General features: G+C 47.8%; 1 protein-coding gene across 1 annotated transcript in view; it reads right to left on the bottom strand.

Moving 5' to 3' along the window:
- The window catches only part of EYA2 (eyes absent homolog 2 (Drosophila)), a 194366-nt gene extending 173614 nt beyond the window's left edge, over nucleotides 1-20752 (bottom strand). Inside the window, exon 1 of the mRNA XM_006881747.1 lies at nucleotides 20676-20752. Within this exon, the coding sequence (XP_006881809.1) occupies nucleotides 20676-20752 (77 nt within the window). The remainder of the gene's footprint in view (nucleotides 1-20675) is intronic.
- Between the last annotated feature and the right edge of the window lie 1745 nt (nucleotides 20753-22497).

The following is a 22497-nucleotide window of genomic DNA, read 5'->3' as shown; positions in this document are numbered from 1 at the left end:
TCCAGCCTTCTAGCGAGCCCCAGGGCATCAACCAGGCTGAGCTGCTCACACCAGGAAGAGCAGGACACACGGACTTTGCATTCTGACCTTGGCAATAACCACAGATACTGTCATTTCTTCTTCCTCTTCCCTTTATCAAGGTAAATAAGCAAACCCATCCAGAACAAGTCTGGGGCCGGAAACATCCTGCCTGTGGACCCAAGTCCGGCCCCATGCTGGTACTATGCACCCCTCTGTATGCAAGAACCCAGGGTCTTCTGAACCTGATTCCCTTTGGCTACAGTCCAGAAAGGGTGAGAACCCACAGCGCCAGCTGCACTCCACGTCGAGGGTCACACCAGGAGTTGGGGTGTCTCTGGGTGTTCCCAGGCACCTGAGGAACAGAGGAGGGTCATAGTGGCACCCAGCTGGGGGGAAGGAGCGCGTGCATTTCCCTGGCCCCTGTTGTTTTAACACAGGTCGCCTATCAGCACGATGTTGCTGGACTGATGAGGCAGCCTCCAATTGCTATTACTGCACTCTCTCAAACCCAGCTGGTTGCCAGGAGCCCGCTGGCCACGCCAATCTTTTGTCCAGAAACCGCAAGTCAGAACGAGTTGAGATCTAGAGAAACACAGCTGTGTGGGCTCAGGGACTGCTGTTTTACCGTAAGCTCCTGATCTGCCCCTGATCTTTTTCTTAACTGCTCTCCTCCCCCTTCTTCCTCGGCTCCTTCTTTCTCTCCTCCTTCCACAAATATTGATTGAACTTTTGCACCGTGCCAAGCATTGTTCTAGGTTCAGAGGGCAGCGCCAGAAACAAAACAGCCCCAGCCCTCCTGTGGCTGACATTCTACAGAAGCATTGGGGGTCACACGAGGAGACCCCGGAGGGCTTCCTGGAGGAGGTGACATCTGCACAGACACTTAATAGGAGTCAGAGAGTGATGTGAAGAGGGAGCAGCAACTAACCCTTTCCTCCCATCAGCTCTTAGACCTGTTTGTTGTTGGGAGCTGTTCAAAGTGTTCTGACTTATAGTGACCCCATGTGAACAGCCCCAAAGAGTTCTGAAGGCAGTAATCTTTATATGGGGGAGGAGCCCTGGGACACAGTGGCTAAAATGCTTGGTTGTTAATGGAAAGGATGGCGAATTGAACCCGCCAGTCACTTTGCAAGAGAAGGATGAGGCAATCAGCTCCTTTAAACATTTAGAGTCACTGCAATCCCAGAGGTATGCAGTTCAGATCCATCAGATGCTCTGCTGGAGAAGGGGGGGCAATCACCTCCTGTACCAGTTAGATCCAATTTGACAGTACACACGCGCGTGCGCGCGTGCACACACACACACACAAATAAAATAAACATTCAGAATCTCTGCAAACCCTATTGGACACATCTACTGTTTCATAGGGTGGCTCTGGCTTGTACTCAACTACATATGAGTTGTACTTGACTGAATGGTACCTGACAACAACAATTCTGTTCTGTAGGGAGGACGTGACCCAATGGCAGTGACCTTGTTGTGGGTTCTCCATTGTTTTACTTTATTAAACTCTGTGGGTAGGTCCCAACTGCTAGGTTTTAGTTCTATGGATCTGCTGGGTGGGCTTGAAAGAGCAAACCTCCAGCTGAGCGCTTAACTTTGAAAATAAAAAACCGAACCCAGTGCCATCGAGTCGGTGCTGACTCATTGTGACTCTCGGGGGTTTCTGAAGCTGGACTTCTTCATGGAGGAGACTGCCCACCGTGCACCCTCAGAGGTTAACAGGCTGCCAGGTTCCACTCTATGCCAACAGCTCTAAGGCTGTTACTACTGTTGTTGTTGAAGTACCACCGAGTTGGAAGCAATCTATATTATTGTTGCTGTTGTTATGTGCCATAGTCAGAACCGACTCACAGCTGACCCTCCAGCAGGTTTTCAGAGGCAGTTAATAGCACAAGAGACGTTCTCTCACAGATGTGGGTGGTGGGTTCGAACTGTGTGCCTTTGGAATCGCAGCACAGCTTCTTGCCACTAAACCAAGGGCGCCAGCTGATACTCTACAGAATAGTCAGGGGTCACGCAGACAGTCCTGACAGGGAGACCAAGGCAGCAAGGAGGTGACATTTGAGCAGACACTTGAAGTGGTTAAAGGCTGATGTGAAGAACAGCAAGGAGATGTAACCAGGGTGAGCTGTTTCTGCAGAGGCCCTGAGGTGCAAGTGAGACAGACGTGTCTGCAGACAAGAAGGAAAAGAGCTCAGTGGGAACGTGGTGAGTGGGGGCGAGCACACCGGCAGGTGGCCAGGTCCGGATGGTGCAGAGTCTTGCAGGGCTTCGTGGAGCTAAGCACTGTCTCCGCTGTCATGTGCCATCGAGTTGGAACAGAATCATAGCTGACCTTCCACTGTGAATTCTGCAGGAGAAAGACAGGCAATCTCCTCACGTATGATTTACAGCCTCTGAAAATCCACTGGAGGGTTGGCTATGAGTCGGTTCTGACCCAATGGCAATGAGAGAGGGACACACACACACACAGAATCATAATACCAAATGTGTATATGCATACACATTAGATACAGCACATACAGTGGCACAGAACAACAATATACATATAACCATTATATATAGCATATACAATGTGGCACATGCGAGGCATTATAAAAATGTTTGCTGTTATGATTACTCAAACCAAAAATTACCTTTGTTCTCTTCTGACGTTGTTGTTATGTGCCGTCAAGTCGCCTGCCACTCAAAGCGACCCTATGTACAACAGCCGTAAACCCGGCTGTATCCTGTGCCAATCACACTGTCTCCGACACACTTATCCCCATTACCCCAGTCACTGAATCAATCCATCTCATCAAGGGTCTTCCTCTCCTGTGCTGTCCCTCCACCCTCCCAAGCATGACGTCTCTCTCCAAGGACTGGTTCCTCCTTGTAACATGTCCAAAGTATGTCAGATGAAACTTGAGAATCTTTGACTCCAAGGAGCAGCCTGGTTTAACCCTCTCTAGGATGAACCTGTTAGTTTTCTTAGCAGTCTATGGTATATTCAATACTTTTCTCCAACACCACAGCTCAAAGGCATTAATTCTCCTTCTATCCTCCCTAGTCATTGTCCAGCTCTCTGACACACAGCAAGTGATTGCAAAGACCATGGACTGTATCAGGCGCACCTTAGTCTCCAGAGTCACATCATTGCTTGTCAGTACTTTAGAGAAGTCCCTAACCACAGACTTTTCCATCGCAATACATCTTTTAATTTCCTGGCTACTGGTGCCAAGAGTGTTGACTGTGGAGCCAAGCAAACTAAAGCTGTTAATAATCTCTTCACCATCTATCATGATGCTGTCAATCGGCTCAGTGGTGAGAATCTTTGTCTTCTTGACATTGAGCCTCAATCCATATTGAAGGCTGCAGTCCTTGACCTTCTGCAGCAAGCTCTTCAGGTCCTCCTCAGTTTCAGCAAGCAGGGTTGTGTCATGTGCCTAACACAGATTGTTTATGAATCTTCCTCAAATCCTGAAGCCACATCAGAAAATCTCTTCTACCCATTGGTTCTACCTTGAGAATGAGAAACACAAGCTTTCCAACAATCAGTTACATTTGCTCCCAAACAAATCAGGATGTAGTAGAGCATTGTCACTACTAGCTGATGGTTTCAACATGAAAATGCATCGAAATGGTCCAAACTGGAGCCCACTGAAATGGTCAAACCATTTACACCAAAACGGTTTTATTTTCCATGGAATTAGAAGCAAAATGAATATTCATTTATCTTCATTGCTCTGGGAAAAGACTCTAAGTTCAGCATTATACTAGCTGGGACTGCACTCTTCCACTAAGTCTCCTTAGATACCCTCCTCCAACGCCAGAGGAATTGACCTGAGGTGAAACTCTTATTGAGAGACAGGGGACTCTGCTGTTTCAGGGGACTAGGAAGGGCTGACCTCACAGACTCACCCTCAGTTTTCTGACTTGCTGCCCTCGGACCCTGAAGGTAGGGAGAGGTTGGAGGGCTGAGGGGACATCTGTGTACACAGCAGCCTCTGCTCATCAACGAAGCAGCAAGTGGTTCGAAAGGAACTTGAGAGAAATGCCAATCTCCCTTCATTCTGCTAAGTTTTCTCCCTCCTCAATGCTATTCACTGAGGAATAATACAAAGACATCTAGTCTAGCAGCTGCTCCGTGGGACACGGATGGGGAATCTCTTCCTGTGAGATTTACTGACTCTGAAAACCCCCGTGGGAGGTCAGCTATTGGTCGGTTCTGACTTAAAAGCACATAACAACTACAACAACAATGAGCAACAGGGAGCTCTGGTAGCTTAGCGGTAAGGAGTTGTGCTGCCAACTTAAGGGCAGGCAGTTCAAATCCACCAGCCGCTCTGCGGAAGCAGGCTGGGCAATTTCCCCATGAGATGTACTTCCTCTGAAAATTGCTGGAGGATCAGCTCTGACTCGCCAGCACATACCAACAAAAGTATAGGCTAGAGAGTTGTGGTGGCATGGCACATTAAGTGTGTAGGGCTGCTAACCAGAAGGTCAACAGTTCAAAACCACCAGCTGCTCTTTGGGAGCAAAATGAGGCTGCCTCTTCCTATAGAGATTTACAGCCTTGCCAGCCTCTTGCTATGAGTCAGAACTGACTTGAAGACAGGGAGTTTGGTTTTCTTGGTGGGTCTGAGCACAGAGTTACACAAAGGACATGATCAACAAATAGTGCTTTGACATCTCCCAGCCCATGGGCCAAACTCAGTCTGTTGTCTGTTTTAACCAAAAGGTTTTTGGAGGGCATAATCACACGTGTGGTCTATGGCTGCTTTTGTGTTACAACAGCAGAGTGGAGGACTTGTGACAGACTATGCAGCCTGCAAAAATATTTACCATCCGGTTCTCTTACAGGGGGAGATTTCACCAACTCCTGGGAGAGATTAATGTGTTTAATGCTGCTCGCCAAGGGGCTCACAGTCGGACCCTCACCTCTTCATTCTCTTTAAAATTACAGCCATGAGAATTCCTTTGGCCAAAGAAGTGTCCAAAGAAATGACAGTGTCCCTCTTGGCCAGATCCCTGGAAAGCCATTGAGTGGTTTTCTGTAACTCTCTTCCCTTCTGTTCCAGCAATATGTGACATTCCTGGTAGTGGCCACTGTTAGCTCAAGCGACACGGCACAGAACCCTCAGGCAACCACAATGAATGTTGCACATGAGCAAAAAATGAATGCCTGTTGCTTTAAAGTACTTAGATTTGGGTTCCTTTGTTTCAGAAGCAGAGAGCAGCCTCTCCTGACAGATGGTTGTAACAGTGACAACAAGAGCAAACCTAAGACTGCATCACAGTGCAGTCGATGTCACAAATGTGTGGGTGACTTGTTGAATGGGACACCAATTTGCTCTGTAAATGGTCATGTAAATAAAAGCTTAAAAAATAAAATAAAAAATAAAAGCGTCCTGCAAGCAGCATGTCAGTATCGTTTCTTGAAACACTCAAGTACATATGGGGGGTGTGTGTGTAGTGGATCTATGTATATGAACTCTTGTATATGTCTATACAGAGTTGTATTACAAAGTAAGCTTTTGTAAGAGTTTATAAAAGTTTTAAAAGAAAGGTCTAGAACTTTGAGGGAGCTCTGGTGGCCTAGTGGCAAGAAGCTGCACTGCAATCCCAGAAGTATGCAGTTCAAACCCACCAGATGCTCTGCTGGAAAAGGAGGGGCAATCTCTTCCTGTACCAGTCAGATCCGATTTGAGGGTACACACACAAAAAAAATAGTAAAATGAAATTTTAAAAAAGGTCTAGAACTTTGGAATAAATTTAGGGCCCAAGGACAGAGAACTAAAACCTGTAGAGGCATGGACAAGAAAATATGAGCCAAAGCCCAAGGAGATAAGCTTGGAGGGGCTGGCCTCAATGCTCTTCACAATTCTGAGAAGCAGCTGTTGTCTGGCCATTCTCCAAACTCTCCAAGACAGGGGTCAGCAAAGATTTTCTGGAAAGGGCCAGGTGGTAAATAGTTTCAGTTTAGGGGGAGGTGGAGTCAAGGAGCCTCAAATACAACTACTCAACCTTGCTGCTTTTGGGGAAAAGCGGTCACAAAAGTACAGAAATATATTCATGTGGCTGTGTGCCAATAAAACTTTATTTACAGAAATAGGTAGCTGGCCAATTTTGGTCTGTGGGGACTGAACAAACAAGTACAAACAGGATGAAATGAAAAGAAGGACTGATGTTACATCTATGGAAGAACTTAAGATGATTTCCTATTAGCCGATCAAAGCCCCTGTCATCTATGTCAGTGGTCAGTAAATTACGGCCCAGGGGCCAATTCTGGGCTGCCATGTATTTTTCTAAATAAAGTTTTATTCCCTTAATGCTTTGTCTGTGGCTACTTCTGTGTCATGATGGAAGCGGTGAATGCCTGCAACAGAGACCATACAATACTTATTCTCTGGGCCTCTGTAAAAAAAGAGCCTTCATGACCGTATGATGCTCAAGCTCAAGTTCAAACACTGGCGTATAGAGGTACAGGGTGGACACAGGGTCAGATCCAGAAAGGCCCTTTGAACAAAGGGAGCCCCAAGCCAAATGAATAATTTTAATAAAGTAAATAGGGCAAAAGCCAAAAAAACGAATCGCAGTAACCCCTGGCCCTGCACCCTGGAGAGACTCTGACCGCAGTGACGCCCGAGAAATGAGTTCACAGCTAAGACGTGCACCATAAATGTTAAAATAACAAGAACAATAAATAGTAATAAAACACAAAGCCATGCACCCCGTCTCCATGGGCAGGACCTCCCAGTGCTTCGAGCTGAAAAGCAGGGAGGGTTTGCTGGTTCTACGGGGAACTGGTGGACCAGGGCCAGAGGAGGAAGAATTCCAAATACTGTCAGACATTGTAAGGGGATAACCTTGGCCATGAAGACTCTCATTCCCAGTGGGGAAGGGGACATTCATCTGAGGTCAATGTTTGTCCAAAGATCCTTAAAGAGCGCTCCCATTCGTCTGTGCTAGCTCTATACAAGTTCCCGGCCCACTCTCAGCCCAGGTGCACAAGGTCACTAACCCCGACCCCAGAGCCAGGCTGTGGTGGTTCAAGCCACTGGGAAGGCATCACAAGCAGCCGATGGCTTGGCTGGGTTGTCCTGCTTCCTCCATCCTCTGCTGCTGAGCATCGAAGCAAATCAGAAAAGCCAGATCCAAGCACACACTCATCGCGTCCACAGCTTTCTTTAAAAGCTGACTAGGCAGATAGGAGCAATGAGACATTCTCTTCCTGCAACACGCCCAGAAGGGCCCAGCGGGCCAGAGAGGTGAAAGGCAGATTCCGTCCAAAATCATCAAATGCCATAATGATGACCGAGCTGAGGCAGGAAAAGTCTAAACAAAGCCGAGCTCCCCGGGTCTCCAAGGAACACTTGAGAACGGGCTGTGTGTAGAAACAGCATCTGCAGCAGCCGACACGTCTGCAGCTGCATCTGGGGGGACCCAGTGGACAGCAGGCCGCAGAAAGTCCCTTGGACAGAACAGGAACACTGAGGCCCGGGAGAGGCTGCTGAGCCCTCCAAGGTGGTGTGGAGTCGGTTGAACCCACAAAAAATAGGAACTTCGGCAAACTCCTTTAGTTATAGAGACCAGCAAACAGGGCAAACCCTTATGCAACCTCAAACCACAGAAGTTACCTTTGAGTCACTTCTGGCTCATGGCAACTCCAGGGCAAAACTATGTCCCATGGGGTTTTCAAGGCTCTGAGCTTTTGGACAAAGGTTGCCAGGCCCTTCTTCTGAGGTATTTCTGGGTGAGTTTGAACCATTAACTTTTTGGTTAATAGTTGAGTGTTAAACCTTCAGGAAATCTCTGGCACTGTTTTATACTGCTTTATCTAAAAAGTGTTTAGACTACACTTACCCCAAGCCCTAGTGGTATAAGAGTTAAGTTCTCAACTGCAAACCAAAAGGGTATCAGTTCAAACCCACCCAGTTGTTCTGTGGGAAAAAGACCTGTGATTTGTTTCTGTAAAGATCACAGCCTAGGGCCTATTACGGGCACTTGTACTCAATCACCTGGGGTCATCACGGACCAGAATAAATTTGATGGCATCAAAACAAAAAACTCACCTCTATGGTGTAGGCATTATGTTTATGCCCATTTTACAGATTTTTCATAGAGGCGCAGAGAGGCTAAGACTAATTCCAGAAGTCATGTTTTTAGAGAACCAAATGAACTGCCAGGAGAATGTGGCATTTCACCTTTTATATTCTATTTCATACAAATATCACTCTCCATTTTTAAAAAGATTTTCCCCTCTCATTTGATATGGGCATCTCTCTCAGTATTAATAGCAACAGATTAAGGAAGATGTAAAAATACTAACATTTCTTGGTCATTTATTACAGCAAAGAGCGCCTTCAAATTTTCCAACATTCGTTGGAGTAGATGCTGTTTGGGGCCTCACCTCATAAATGACGATACTGAGGTTCAGACGGGGTCCTAGCACAGTGTATTGAGCACACACCATGCAGGGCCAGGCTTGGACACATACTCCTCACCACAACACCGGCCCATACACCACCACTGCTTCCATGAGCTCGATGAGAGGAAGTGGTTACAATAGCCCTGAGGATATGGCCACCCCTGACCTGTCACAGAACCACAGATGTCCACTGCCAGGCGGCGCCCAGGGGCATCTCAACCTTACTTGGCCTCTGTCCTTGGACTGAAGCCTCTGTGCTAAAGCATTGAAATGGGGCCGGTCCCTCCACTCTCCTAGGAGCCACCGGTCACCTCCCTCCATCTCAGACATTCCCTCGCTCCCCAGGGCCAGGCAGCAAGAACAGAACAGGGAGGAGGCCTTCAGTCAAGTGGAGAGCCAGCCCGCTCCAGTGCCTGGAGGCTCCAGAGGAACCCTGGGGGCTCTCAGCATCCACCCTGCTTGTTTTGGCACAGGCTGACTTCCTGCACTTGAGAAAAAAGGCCTTTTAATGAGAAAGAGAGGAGAGAGAAAGAGGGAGGGTGAACATAGAAAGAGAGGAAAAGAAAGGGTATAATACACATGAAAGTGTGCTGAAGGCATCAAGGCATGGGGAAGGTATTTTACAGAACGGCACGCGCCCCACACCTCAGCAGTATGTGCCAACAAAGCAGCAACTTATGGAGTAAATGATCCTTCAAACTGTTCTTGTTGTCAAGCGGGCTCTGACTCACAGGAACCCTCTGTGCAAAGAGCATCACGCTGGTCCTGGGCCATCCTCACAATCATCACTGAATTCATTGTTGCAGCGCCTTTACCAACCCATCTCATTGAGGGTCTTTTCTCTCTCAAGACTCTATCATGCATGAGGTTCTTATGCAGGTTCGAGTCCGGCCTGCTAACATCTCATGCCGACGAAGTTCTTCATCTACTCCAGTTTCTCAGATAATACAAACTGACTGTCGTTGTTATGCACCATCAAACGGCCTATGCCTTACAGCAACCCTATGAACAATGGCTCTGAACTTGCCCTTTTCTGAGTCAACTTCGCCATCCCCAACATACCCGACCCCACTGCCTGTCACTGTGGCAATCCATCTCATCCTGGGTCTTCCTCTTCTACGCTGACTCTCTAGCCTTTCAAGCATATTGTTCTTTTCCAAGAACTGGTCCCTCCGAGCAACATTCCCAAAGTATGTGAGACAGAACTCCAAAATCCTTATCTCCAAAACTGGTTTCATCTGATAAACCCAAGTTTCAGCCTCTCTTGAGGATGCTAAAAATCTCCCTTAATATCAGTGGATCCCTTCCCTCATTTCCCACTTTCCTTTAAGGAAAGTCTTTTCTTATAAGGAGGCCTCTTCCCTCTGATAGTCCAGCACCCCTTCTTTGGAGATGAGAATTCATAAAAGAAAGAACATTAACTAGAAGACTCGTGGAGGTCACTTAACAACCATCTATTGGGCACCAAGTGGGACCAGGGCCAGCCTGTGCCCTTGGGAAGCGAGTTCTACCACTCAGAAGCTTAAACATCCTGGTCTATTTGTGTGTAAGCTGCACTGGCTTCTGAAATCCCTCTAGCTGCTCTGTGGAGTGCCCTGTGTCCTTTTATAGAAGAGATTTGCAGTTGGGTATGACTCGCCTGAGGTCAGATAGGGCCAAGTGGCAGAATCAGGATTTGAACCTGAGTCTTCGGGATTCCAAGGCCTTCTTCTTCCCAATATAAACTTCTGAATCAAGATAATGACCTTAGGGCTGCTAAGAATAGCATACAGCAGGTGCTTGGTAAGAGCTTATTCTTACTGACGGTGTCTCTGTCTGTTCTATCCGGCAGGGCCCTCCTGCTGGTCTCCCTGGACAGGCCCTGACCACCCTTCTCAGGCAAATACTCCTGGATGGGCAGCAGGCATTCAGGAGATGGGGAACTGTGGCACTGACACCCCCCACTGTTGGGAATAGAACCTGGTTTTCCATTTACACCAAAGGGAAAAATCAACTAGCACATCCAGGTGGAAGGACAGATGGCACATCAGGGGGCTGAGGGCGTCAGGCAGCACCTTTCACCCCAGGGTCACTATTCTGCCCACAGGTCAGCTATGACCAGCAGGCACCAGCCTCCCAACAGCTGCTGGAGTCTTGTCCACAAGAGGCCTGGGGGTGCTCAGCCTGGTCAGCGGGAGAGAACAGCCTGCAGCTCCCTCCGCCTTCCTGCAGGCATCGTGTCACTCTCTCCCCAGAAAGTCCTTCTCAAACCTCCAGACACTCACCCAGAACAAAGGAGTGGGCGACAGACTAGGCTGAGTCCTGGTCGTAGTCACCATCCGAGTTTACTACCTGTGCCCATCAGAGTGTGACCTCAATGACAGGTGCTGAGTAGGAAAGGAGTGCTTCTCAGAAAGACAATGCAGGGACTGATAATCAAAAACGGTGGGGTGGCTGAGATCAGTACAATAGAAGAGAGAGGCATCCAAGTACCTCCCAGGACTATGGGGTGAGGCATTCAAGAACAGAACAGACAACACACAGAACTGGAGCAGGAGCAGAGAGGGATTATCCAAAGGAAACCCTAGCGAGTTACTGGAAGTAGACCAGAGTCCTGGGCTGGGAGGGTAGGTCTGCAAGACACCAAGGATTATTGCTTATGAATGTTAATATTATTAGTATTATTTCATCTGTTGGCATACCACCCAACTGCTCTAAAGAAAAAACCAAAACAGAAACAACCAAATGCCATCAAGTCAGAATCAACTCATGGCAGCTTTTCAAGACTGTAAATCACACACAGGATATCGCTCGTCTTTCTCCCGCAGAGCAGCTGGTAGATGCAAAGCACCAGAGAAGCCTGGTCTTCCGGCCAATAGGACAACTCCCTGCGTGCTGCATCACTAGAGCTCCCCAGGGCCCGTTAGCTTGTCCATTTTGAAGATGGAAGCAGACCATTGTAGTAACTTGTTCAAGTCAGTAAAAACCAGACTATAAACGGAGGGAGTAGACTCCTCTGCCTATGATTTTAACCACTACACCAGTCAGAGCTGTATTGGTCCAGAGCAAGAGGGCAGAATCTGAACCACATGATTGAACTTGTCTGTGAAGAAGCAGGTCCAATCCCAAGTTGCTCTAAATGTCTCAGGCTCGTACACAGAATTCCAGGCAAGATCTTCCATCTCCATTTTCTCACTTAAAATCACTCTGATCCTTGAGAACGTTCGTACTGCTGACTTGAACCTATTTCCTTCTCTTCTTCCACAAACAGAAAGCAGACTTCAGAACTGAGGCCTTCCGACCATCAGCCATGTGAGTGAGCTCAGTTACGTTTTGGATAAATGTGGCCTCAGATGACACCCCAGTTCCTATCCTGTGAGAGTCTGAAGCAGAGGACCCAGCTAAGCAGCCCCAAATGCGTGACCCATGGAGACTTCAAGATAACAAAAATCTAGTGCTTTAAGCATCCGAATAGAGACTCTCTGTTACCCAGCAACAAGTAACTAATGCACACATGGCTTTATTTTAGGGGTAAAGAGTTACGGCGTCTGCCATTAACTCTTGGATGTTGTAGTTTTTATTGTTGTTATGTGTCATCAAGTCGCCTTTGACTCATAGTGACCCTGTGTACAACAGCCCTAAACTCTGCTCTATCCTGTGCCAATATTATTGTCTCTGATACACCTTCCCCCATAAACACAGTCACTGAATCAATCCATCTCATCTGGGGTCTTCCTTTCCTGCACTGTCCCTCCATTCTCCCAATCATGACTTCCCTCCCCAGGGCCTGATCCCGTCTCACAACATGCTTAAAGTATGTCAGATGAAGCTTCAGAATCCTTGCCTCCAAGAAGCAGCCTGGCTTCACCCTCTCTAGGAAGAATTTGTTTGCTCTCCTAGCGGTCCACAGTATATTCAATACGCTTCTTGAGTTCAACTAATTTTACAGAGCAATCAAGTGTGGCAAACTTTTAAGAGCTGATGAAATCTTGTGATGTATGCATGATGTTTTCTGTGTCACACAGTAAACTTTCTGTAGGTCTGATATTTCCAATTTAAAAAGGCAAAAAGGAAAAGGAGGAAGTTCAGGCTTTGGAGCAAGTGTTTGACTCCTGGCTTGACTTACTACTTGTGTGTCCTCCGACAAGTTACTTAGCCTCTCTATGTCTCAGTTTCTGCATACTGGAGATGAAAACTGTAACCATCCCAAGACTGACGGGAGGATTACATGGACTAACGCAGACACGGCTCTTAAATCAGTGCCTGCCTCCTCCTAACAGTCAGCAGCACCGGGTCACGCAAACTGTCCACCTCCCGAGCGTGGCTCAGGAACCTGCAAAACAGAATGCCCACGAGAAACGTTGGTAGAATGAAAGACCGAGTCACTTTTCTGCCCTGTGATTTCCAGGCCTCTCTTGGTTTTGAAGAGTGCTTCTGTTAGCTGATGTGACTAGAAAAATCACTCTGAGAATCAAGAATTCTAAAATGCCTTGGAGGAAGTAAAGCCTGAAAGGATGGATTTTAAAAAGGAAAAAAAACCAAAACACACAACACCAAACCAAACCCAAAATTCAAGGCATAATGAAACACCAGCATTTGACTCCCAAGCCAGACAATCAGGGAGCAATAGGAAATTACAGGTTCCTGCTGCAAACAAGAGAACCACCCAAGAGACTGGCCTTTCTGTGCAGCAGGCAGCAAATCCCCACCAGGCCCCAAAGAAGTATCTGCGAAAAGTAGCGCTGACTCATCCTCATCAGCGCATCCACCGTCCCAGCACTATCCTAACTGTCCTCCCGTACGCCTAGTACCTCGCTCAATCTCCACAGCAAGCCTAGAAAGAAACGCCATCCTTCCCATTGTCCTTGCTGATACCAAAGAGTCAGAATCGATCCATAGTTGACCCTCCAGCAGGTTAGCTGATCCTCCAGCGTGTTTTCAGAGGCAGTTAGTCACACGAGAGGAGACTGCCCATCCTTCTCCCATGGAGCAGCTGGTGGCCTTGAACCATGTGCCTTTGGGATAGAAGCACGGTTTCTTGCCACAAGGCCACCAGAGCAGATGCAAAAACTGAGTCCCAGAGAGGTGAAGTTCCTTGATTAAGGTCACACAGCTAGGAAGTTGTGATCTCAAGCAGTCTTGGATCAAGTCCTTGGAAACGAAGCATGCACTACAACTAGAGAAGCCATCTAAGAGAGAACTATTAGACTCTATTCATCAAGAGCCAAAGAGAAAGAAGGAAACTCAAGAATCAGAGAAGGAATCTAATTATAGGACTAAGTTCCTTCATGAACAACAGTCTCCTCTATCTGGAGGAAAAGCTGTATGGCACCCAACAACCGCCACCAAATATTCAGACCAGCATTATAATTGATGGCTCTGGAAAGAAAGGGAGAAGAATGTGGACCAGAATGTCCAATTCTCAAAGAACCCAGACTTAAGGGATCCACTGAGTCTGGAGGAAACTCCAGGACTATGCCCTGTAAGCAAAACTCTCCTGGAAGGCATCCTGGGTCTTCCTCTCCTGTACTGTCCCTCTACCCTGCCAAGCATGACGTCCTTGTTGTTGCCCTCAAGTTAGAACCTACTCACAGAGAACCCTCGAGGGAGTTTTCTGAGGCTTTCAACTGCACGGGAGGAGAAAGGAGCAACTAGAAAGAGTCTCTAAGAACCATAAGGGGCAGCAGGCTTATGTTACTGGAGGAGGAACAGTTCAGATAAGGAGGGTGAGGACAGTTGTGTAATCTGAAGACTGTCATCAGAGTCACTGAATGGTTCATGTAGAAGTGGCTGAATGGTGTCTGTTTTGCTGTGTATATTCTCAAACGCAACAAAATAAATATGATGACATTTTTAAAAGTAAAAAATGTCACTCTTGAGGTCTGTACTCTGTTAAAAAAAATTATCAATCTGAGGCCAAATAGACAACAGTCACCCCAAAGCAGAGATGAGAAATTTGAGGGGTCGTCTGACCACCACGGGAATGAGCCTGGAATGGAAATAACGAGCCTGTTGACATGAACTGAAAAATGCAATCAACGCCAGTGAACATTTTGTGTGGAAATTGATGAATGAAAATCTGTTCTGTATACTATCACCAGAACCACAATAAAATGTTAAACAAAAGGGAAATTTTCATCACAGCGATAAACCTTATAGTCTCCCCAAAGTTCTTCCCAGAGATTCATATCTCTAATGTCAACCTCAATGCCCCAGCCATATTATGCCCCACATATTATTTTTCCTCTCCCTCTTGAAACATGAGCTAGATGCGTCTGTACTTTTTATATACACAAAGGGATTTACTACTTTGCAATCAAACTGCTCCAAAGTAATGTTGTCTTTTTCGTCACGGGGTGAGACTGTAATAAATTTTAAAGACTCCCCATTCGGTTCCGGGTACTTAGTGGGGCCACTTAGAATCACTGTGGACTCTGCCCTCCTCTGACCCCTGCAAACTACTTTCCAGGCATTACTGCTTCCGGATGAGCTGGGCTGCTCACTAGAGCTTTGCTCTCATGAATGGAGCCACAAATCATTCAAGGCCCAAAGGAGAAAAGAAATCCCCAAAGCATGAAACTGAAACACTGGCCGGAGCCTCATTCTGGTAGTGACAGAACTGTCCAGGGGCCAGGAGATACCCTCTGGGGACAGGCTCCTTTCTCTGTCAAACTTAAGAACCCCATTCTCACCCCACCCACGGAGCAATACTCACTATCTACATGTTTGGGGTAAAAGACATCCAATTTCTGTCCCCAAAGTCAAATGTGGTCATTTCTCAAACAGACTCTTGACAGGATAATGACGATGATATTGATTATCCCACTGATGTCAAGTTTAACCCACAGCACCCCTCTATCTGATTTCTGAGGCTGTGAATCTTTATAGGGGGAGCCTGCCCATTTCTCTTCCACAAAGCAGCTGGTGGATTTGAACTACTTTCCTCCTAATCTTTGAAATCTAGAAGTTCCACTGAAATCTGTCTACCCTGGTAACCTTGTTGGCATTCAAAATAGTGGTGGCACAGCTTTCAGGAGCACAGACACACACACAAGCTACCACAGTACAACAAACTGACAGGCAGTGAGCTACTATTAATAAATATTTTTTGAGGGCTTACAATGTGACAGGATGTCTTTTATACACTGAATGTGACTAATTTAATCCAATACCCTAAAAGGCAGTTCCATTAGCCCAATGTTTTAAGAGGAGGAATCTAAAGCAGAGAGGTGATATGACTTGCGCAAGGTCACAAAGCCATTAAGTGGTTTACCATTCCACTCAGACAGCTGCTATCAGAGGCTCTATTTTCCAAGAGAACAAAGGAAGAGTATTAGGAAGTATCTGGAAGACTGTAACAACAACAACAACAACAGTCATGAATAATAATCACTATTATTTGTGCAAAAAGTTAATGTGTTCAACTGCTAACCAAAAGTGTAGAGGAATGAGTCTTTCCAGAGGTGCCATGGAAGAGAAGCCTCACAATCTACTTCCAAAAATTCAACCAGTGAAAACCCTTTGGAACACAGTTCCTCTTTGGAACACGTGGAGTCAATGGAAACCGGTTTTCTTGTTGTTTCTGTGCCAAGTGCTACATGAAGCACCTTTGGAGCACGATCTTACATTTCATCATCATGATAATCTCATGAAGTGGGTCCTATTAGCAAATCTTTGAATGGGAGAGACTGTGACTCTGGTGGCCTCGAGGGTGAAGAACTGCACTGACAACCCCAAAGGCAAGCGATTCGAATCCTCCCATGTGAGTTACAGCCCCCGAAAACTCAACTGGACAGCACACAAGCCTGCAAAGGAGGCAGCAAGGACACCAAGAGGCAGTGGGCGCAAATAGCTGCTACCAGCAGGCTGCCCACACTGGGCACTTCACAAAGCCTGGAATCTGATGGTAGACACTCAAAGTCAAGTTTGGCTTTGGGCTACACTGGGGAAAAGTCGCCTCCCACAATGTTGGACAACCTCAGAAAGCCAATGCCAGCGGCTGACTCAGACTTGACTAGAAAGTGATGGGGTTTGGTCAGTTCTGGAGGTTCTCAGTGAGGACCTCTGGTGGTGGCTGCTAACCGAAGTGTTCAGCTACTAAAGGAAAGGTGGGCGGTTCGAATGTATTCAGTGTCTCTGTAGGTGAAAAGAACAGAAGATCTGTTCCCATAAGGATCACAGCCTTTGGGGCATTTGTACACGGGGTCATCAACAGGACACAACAAGTGCTCAAGTAAATCAGCGACATCCAGATGGACAACGCTACAAGTAAGACCATTGTTCTGTCCTCTTTGACTTACTTGGTCACGTGTTTCCTACTCAATTCTCCCACTTCCATCTACCCACTTCCGGCCCTGTACGCCTCTGAACTCAGTTCCTTCCTGTTTCTTTTTCAGCATGTTGTTATTTTACCTGGGGCCTCTGCTCCTGCTGTGCCCTCCGTTCGAGAGTTTTCTCCCGTCTCACTTAGCGGCCGCCGCTTCAATTGCACAGACTTGGTGTCTGCACTGCCCAGTGTCCAGCCCTCGTCCTTGGACAACAGGGCACGGCTGCCAAGTGGAACCATTGGCACATTCCAACCACAGCCTCAGGGGGAGCTGCGCACCCTCCAGCGGAGTGCTGACCAATCAGAGCCTTGAAGCATCCCCTGGCTATTGTGATTGGTGGCTCGGGAATGATCACATGACTCCATTTGGACCAGTGAGAGACTCTCCTGTGACTTTTTTTTTTTTTCTCCTGTGACTTTGGGAAGAGCTCCCAGGTCCTACACAGTCTCTATGAGTCTTTGGTGGGTTTTCAGAGACAGTTAATTACAGGGGAGGACCCTGCCCATCCTTCTCCTATGAAGCAGCTGGTGGCCTCGAACCACCTGCCTTCCAGCATGCAGTACAACTTCTTGCCTCTAGGCCACCACTGCTCCCTTTTGAGCCCCTAAACCCAGCCATACCTGAAGCTAGAGCTGAAAGTAGACTTTCAGTTATGTGAGTCAATCAAAGCCTATTGTGTGTCAGCTATTTTGAGATTTTGGTAACTTGCCACCAAAGATCATCATACAAGCAGCCTGGATCTTCCCACAAGGAGTTAACCCACCCTCTCCTCCTCTGAGCTTTGCTTGTCTCTCCAAGAGCCCTCCCCTGCCTTTGCAAATTATCAGTTTAAGATCTTTTTCTCCTGCACATCACAGCTTGGTCTTGCGTGCACAGGCTGGGCCTTACTCATCTGTAAACTCGCAGTCGCCAGCACAGAGCTTGCTACAGCCTCAACCAATAGTTGACTCTTGACTCATGTAACAAAGTGAAATTGTGCTCCACAGGGTTTTTACGGCTGACTTTTTTGGAAGCAGGTCGGTCACCAGGTCTTTGTTCTGAGGCACCTTAGGGTGGGCTTGAAACTCCAACCTTTCAGTTAGCAGCTGGGCACACTGACTGTGTGCATTACCCTGGGACTCCATTGCTAAGAGGGCAGAATTCACTGTCTAGTGTTTAGGTAAAGCCATTCCTTCATTCATCCACTATTCACTGAGCAGCTACTATGTGCCCAGTACTGTTGAGGCTGCACGGATGATGCCTTCCTGCTTCTCTCAGGGACTCAGTATTGGAGACCGCCCTGCCTGGCACCTCAGAGCCCTGGTGCGTCTCCACTTGAGCCACATGGCCAACCAAGTCTTGTCATTTGTCCTGTGTTCTGTCCTGGGCAATCTAGTAAGAGCTACCTCAGTCAAGGCCCTTTCTCATTCACCTCCTTGGTGAGGTGAGGGCTAAGACTTCCAACCTCATCCCATCTTGGGTACAGCTTTTACTGAGTTGCGGTTAGAGCTGGTTCCTTCATGACAGAGTAACCTGTCCCTCCTATTGTCTCGTCTGGCCCCCTCTGGTTCACTGTCACCCTGAGGACGAAGGACATAGGAAGCAGATGCCACAGTGATCTTGGTGATGTCATCTGAGAAGTAACGTGGTTATTGGTTGCTGTTGAGTGATTTTCAACTTGCTACAGCCGCGTGTATGACAGGAGAGAACTGTCTCACTGCCCCATAAGTGACAGGAAAGAACAGCTCTGTGTGTGACAGAAGAGAACTGTCCCACTGCCCCGTGTGTGAAAGGAGAGAACAGCCCCACTGGCTTTCCTGGACTGTAGTCTTGGTGGGAACAGACTGCTGGGTCTTTTCTTCTTCTTAGCTGCAGGGAAGATTTGAACTGCCAATCTTTGGGTTGGCAACCAAGTGTTTTGTGTCACCAGAGCTCTAAGGTCATTTGGACATGTTGTCTCCTAACTGGTCAAATTACTGGCAGCGTGGCCAGCCCTGGCAGCTGCCACCACACTGTGTGGTCACTCGGCAGCCCCCCAGCTCTTTACAGCTGACTTTCTCCTGCTGCCTCGCATCTGCCTCATCCGCCCTTAGCTAGCATCTACTGAGTCCTTTCCACATGCCTGGCCCAGCATCAAGCCTTCTCTCACATCTCAGTGATTCAGTACGGGATGGAACGACCAGTCTTCCCATATTACAGTGACAGAAACTGAGGTTCTTAGAGGGCAGGGTCCCTGCCGGAGCCAATGCAGATGGGCTCCTAGCAGAACCTACATCCCCCTCCTCCTGGGGAGAAGTGGGGGTCAGCACGAGGCTGGAAGGATGGTGGTGGTATTTAACCACAGGGAGATGTGTGGTACAAATGGTTAACACACTCGATTGCTAACTCAAAGGTTGAAGGGTCAAATCCACCCAGAGGTGCTTCAGAGAAAGGCCTGGAGATGTATTTCTGGAAATCCAGTCACTGGATGTCCCATTGAACATTGTTCAGCCATGGTTGCCACGAACCAAAATTGACTCTATGGTAAATGTTGGGAACTGTCCAACTGGAACCAAACCATAGCAGACCCTCTAGTAGGTTTTCAGGTGCAGGAAGTCACATGGGAGGTTGCCCATCTTTGTCCTGCAGAACAGCTGGTGGATTCAAACTGTATACCTTTGTGTTGAGAGCACAATTCCTAAAGAGGGAATAACAGCCTATGAGGGGAAAAAAATCAGAAGGTGGGAAACTGTACAAGGAGGAGTTCAAGCTCTTTCTGTAGTTCAAGAAGGAGCTTTTGTGGCACAATGGTTAGGTGCTTGGCTACTAACAGAAAGGCTGGTGGTTCTAATCCATCCAGTGACCCCACAGGAGAAATGATCTGGTGGTCCGCTCTTATAGAGAGTAATAGCCAGAAACCCCCTAGGACAGTTCTGCTCCATTCTATGAGTCAGAACTCACACTCAACAGCACACAACAACATAGAGAAGCTCCACTGGACTGGTGTGGGGGCGGGGAGCAGGAGGCATGCTGATGAGGGTGCTGGGAGCAGAGAAGGCGAATTAAGACAACCAATCGCAGGTCCTGGGGATCCCCCAGAGGCCTGCCGGCAACCGGAGCGGCCTGTGGCTTTTCTGGCAGCCGAGTTGGCACTCAGAGTAAATTTCAGGGGATGCTAGATCACAGCGCCGAGGACACAGTGTTCGAGCTATTTGTGGCCCCATGAATTAATCTCTTCCATGTGTGGAGGCATTTCTACCATCCTCAGGAGACTCCTGTTGGTTGGGAAGGGGAACGCTTGGTCAGCTTGGACTCGTTTTCCTCAGGCTACGTGAGCCAAATCTGGCTACTCCTGCTGCCCAGAGTAATAGCCCAGTGGTCAGCGAAAAACTGACCTACATTATCAATCCAGGGATGATGGCAAAGAAGCACAGCCAGGAACCAGAGAGACGGAGCCCTGAGCAGCGTCACCCCAGTCCGTATCCCAAGCCTGAGGATGTGAGAAGGGTTTTAAAGCTGCAAAGAATCACGGCTCCTATCAGTCAGTGCTAAGATCCGCCCAGGTGCCTCTGTGGGGTAGACTGAATGGAACCTCAGTTAACACACACAACCACACTGAGAGGAGGTATCATCAATCCCATTTTACAGAGCAGAAAAGTGAGGCCCAGAGCGTTTAAGTAATGGGTCTGGGGTTAAGAACTGGTTAGTGGTTTGGAAGAGGCATGTGGATCCAGAGCCTGGGCTCTCCCACCACCAACTGATGACAATGACAGAGACGGGGCAGGATTGGACAACGTGTGTGGGGCTGCTGCGAGTCAACTCAGGAGCCACCACCACCAAGATCAATCAAACATGATACAAGAGCTGTTATCACTAGCTGTCTTTGATTTTAAGGTATTTTATTGTTCAAGATGTAACATAAACATATTTTAAAATGCAGATAAGAACACAGGCTTGACATTTAGAAGAAACCTCACCTCCAGCCTAGCTCCTCAGGAGCAACCACAGTCAACTCTTGAAGCAGCCCCTTCTGTGAAGTGAGCTCCACCCGCATGTCTACTTAATCCGCTGGCCATTTCTGATACATCAGTCGTAGCCTTGACTTTGCAATCGTTCCTCTGATCCTGTTTCAGCCAAATGAGAAGCATATTTTCCTAGAATCGTAGGGCTCTTAGCAATGGACTAGACTTGGCCTTCTTCTTGTTTGCTACTCTTCGACGTCTGCATCTCACCAACTGGTGCAGATTAACCCTCCGCCAGTCAGTAATCTTTGTTCTCTGTGTCACCGCAGATGGATGAAAACAGTCACAGAGTGACATCAGCACGCAGATGATGAACTTTGCTTGAGTCCAATTTCCTGTCTCAAAGCCAGACTCTAATCGTCATCCAGGCTCTGCTTGAATACTTCTGATGATGGTTTGCCTTCCACTGCACAGGGTGGCCTCCTGACAATATTTTGAAATTTCTTTTGCTTTTGTGTGCCATTGAGTGGGAACCAGTTCTCCGGCAGGTTTTCAGAGGCAGTAAACTGCACAGGAGACTGCCCAGCCAATCTCCAATGGAGCAGCTGGTGGATTCGAACAGTGTGCCTTTGGGATTGCAGTACAGTTTCTTACCACCAAGCCGCTGAAGCTCCCTCCTGATGGCATTAGATGGTCTAACTTGTGTGGGATTCGAAATCTTTCAGCCTTTATCATATGGCTCCTGTACATCTCTGAGAACTTCAATTTCTTCAAAAAGCGTGCCTTTTCTCCACCCTGACCTCAATCATAACCTGCCTCACACTCTTCAGTGTCACCGAAGGTGACAATCTCAATGTACTCTGCAGGCTTCACAGCCTGATTTGCCGTTTCCTTCCCTGCTTCAAATATGGTTCTACAAAACAACTGTGTCTAAGGAGTCTGACTGTGATTAGTTACCTGACTGCTAACCGACAGATCTGTGGTTCAAACCCACTCACTGACTCCTCAAGACCAAAACCCTGGTAATGTGTCCCATAAAGATTTCAGCCAAGAAAACGTCATGGTGCAGTTCTACTCTGTCACATGGGGTCACAGTAGTCCAGCTGACTCAAAAGCACCTCACAATGACGCCATGAGCTCTCTGTCCCCATGAGTGCTGGTCCTGCCCACCCTTCCCCCTTTCAGCTCAGAGGGAAAACTTTAAGTGACTTTTTCCCCTCCACAACTTATTTGTGATGGCAAAGCACATCTCCAGGCCTCTCCCACCCCACAGTTCCCTGAGCCCGCTCCAAACCCTCAGGAACAATGCTCCTATTTTGCTGTTTTCTCGCAAGTCTCCCTCCTTCTGATAGTCAGTCATTGCTAAAAGTAGCTGTTGGCAGAAGGATGTGCATTTAGAGTGGGCTGGGTGGGGGCCGAAGCCAGGACACAATGTGCTCTTGTTGGAGGGAAGAATTTGCTGGTAGTTCAGAAGTAGAGCCCCCTCCCACCCCTCCACCTGTGACATCAGCACAGCACGGCTCCCGGGCCACACAACCTTCCAGAATCTGTTCCATAAAGCAGTCCTTGAAAGTCTGCCTTCCATGTCCATATCCTAGTACAGAAGAGGGGAACACAGAGACCTCCAGGCCCCAAGATAAGATGTAACAGCCACTGTGACATCACCACCCCAAACAGCAAGCAGTGGGGATTTCAGCACCAAGGAGTGCCAGAAAACACAAAAGACACAGCTCTTCTCCCAGTGGTGGTCCCCAAAGACACAGAGTCCCAGGGGGGCCTTAGAGACTGGCATTGGTAATCCAGAGCCAGAGACCAACAACAGTCCAGGCTCTGGGAT

This window comes from Elephantulus edwardii, unplaced genomic scaffold (genome assembly GCF_000299155.1).
Source record: "Elephantulus edwardii isolate Elephantulus edwardi_28Jun2011 unplaced genomic scaffold, EleEdw1.0 scaffold00015, whole genome shotgun sequence".
NCBI classification, from domain to species: domain Eukaryota; kingdom Metazoa; phylum Chordata; class Mammalia; order Macroscelidea; family Macroscelididae; genus Elephantulus; species Elephantulus edwardii.
Note: the sequence above shows the minus strand (reverse complement) of the source record. Positions and strands in the feature narration are given on the sequence as shown.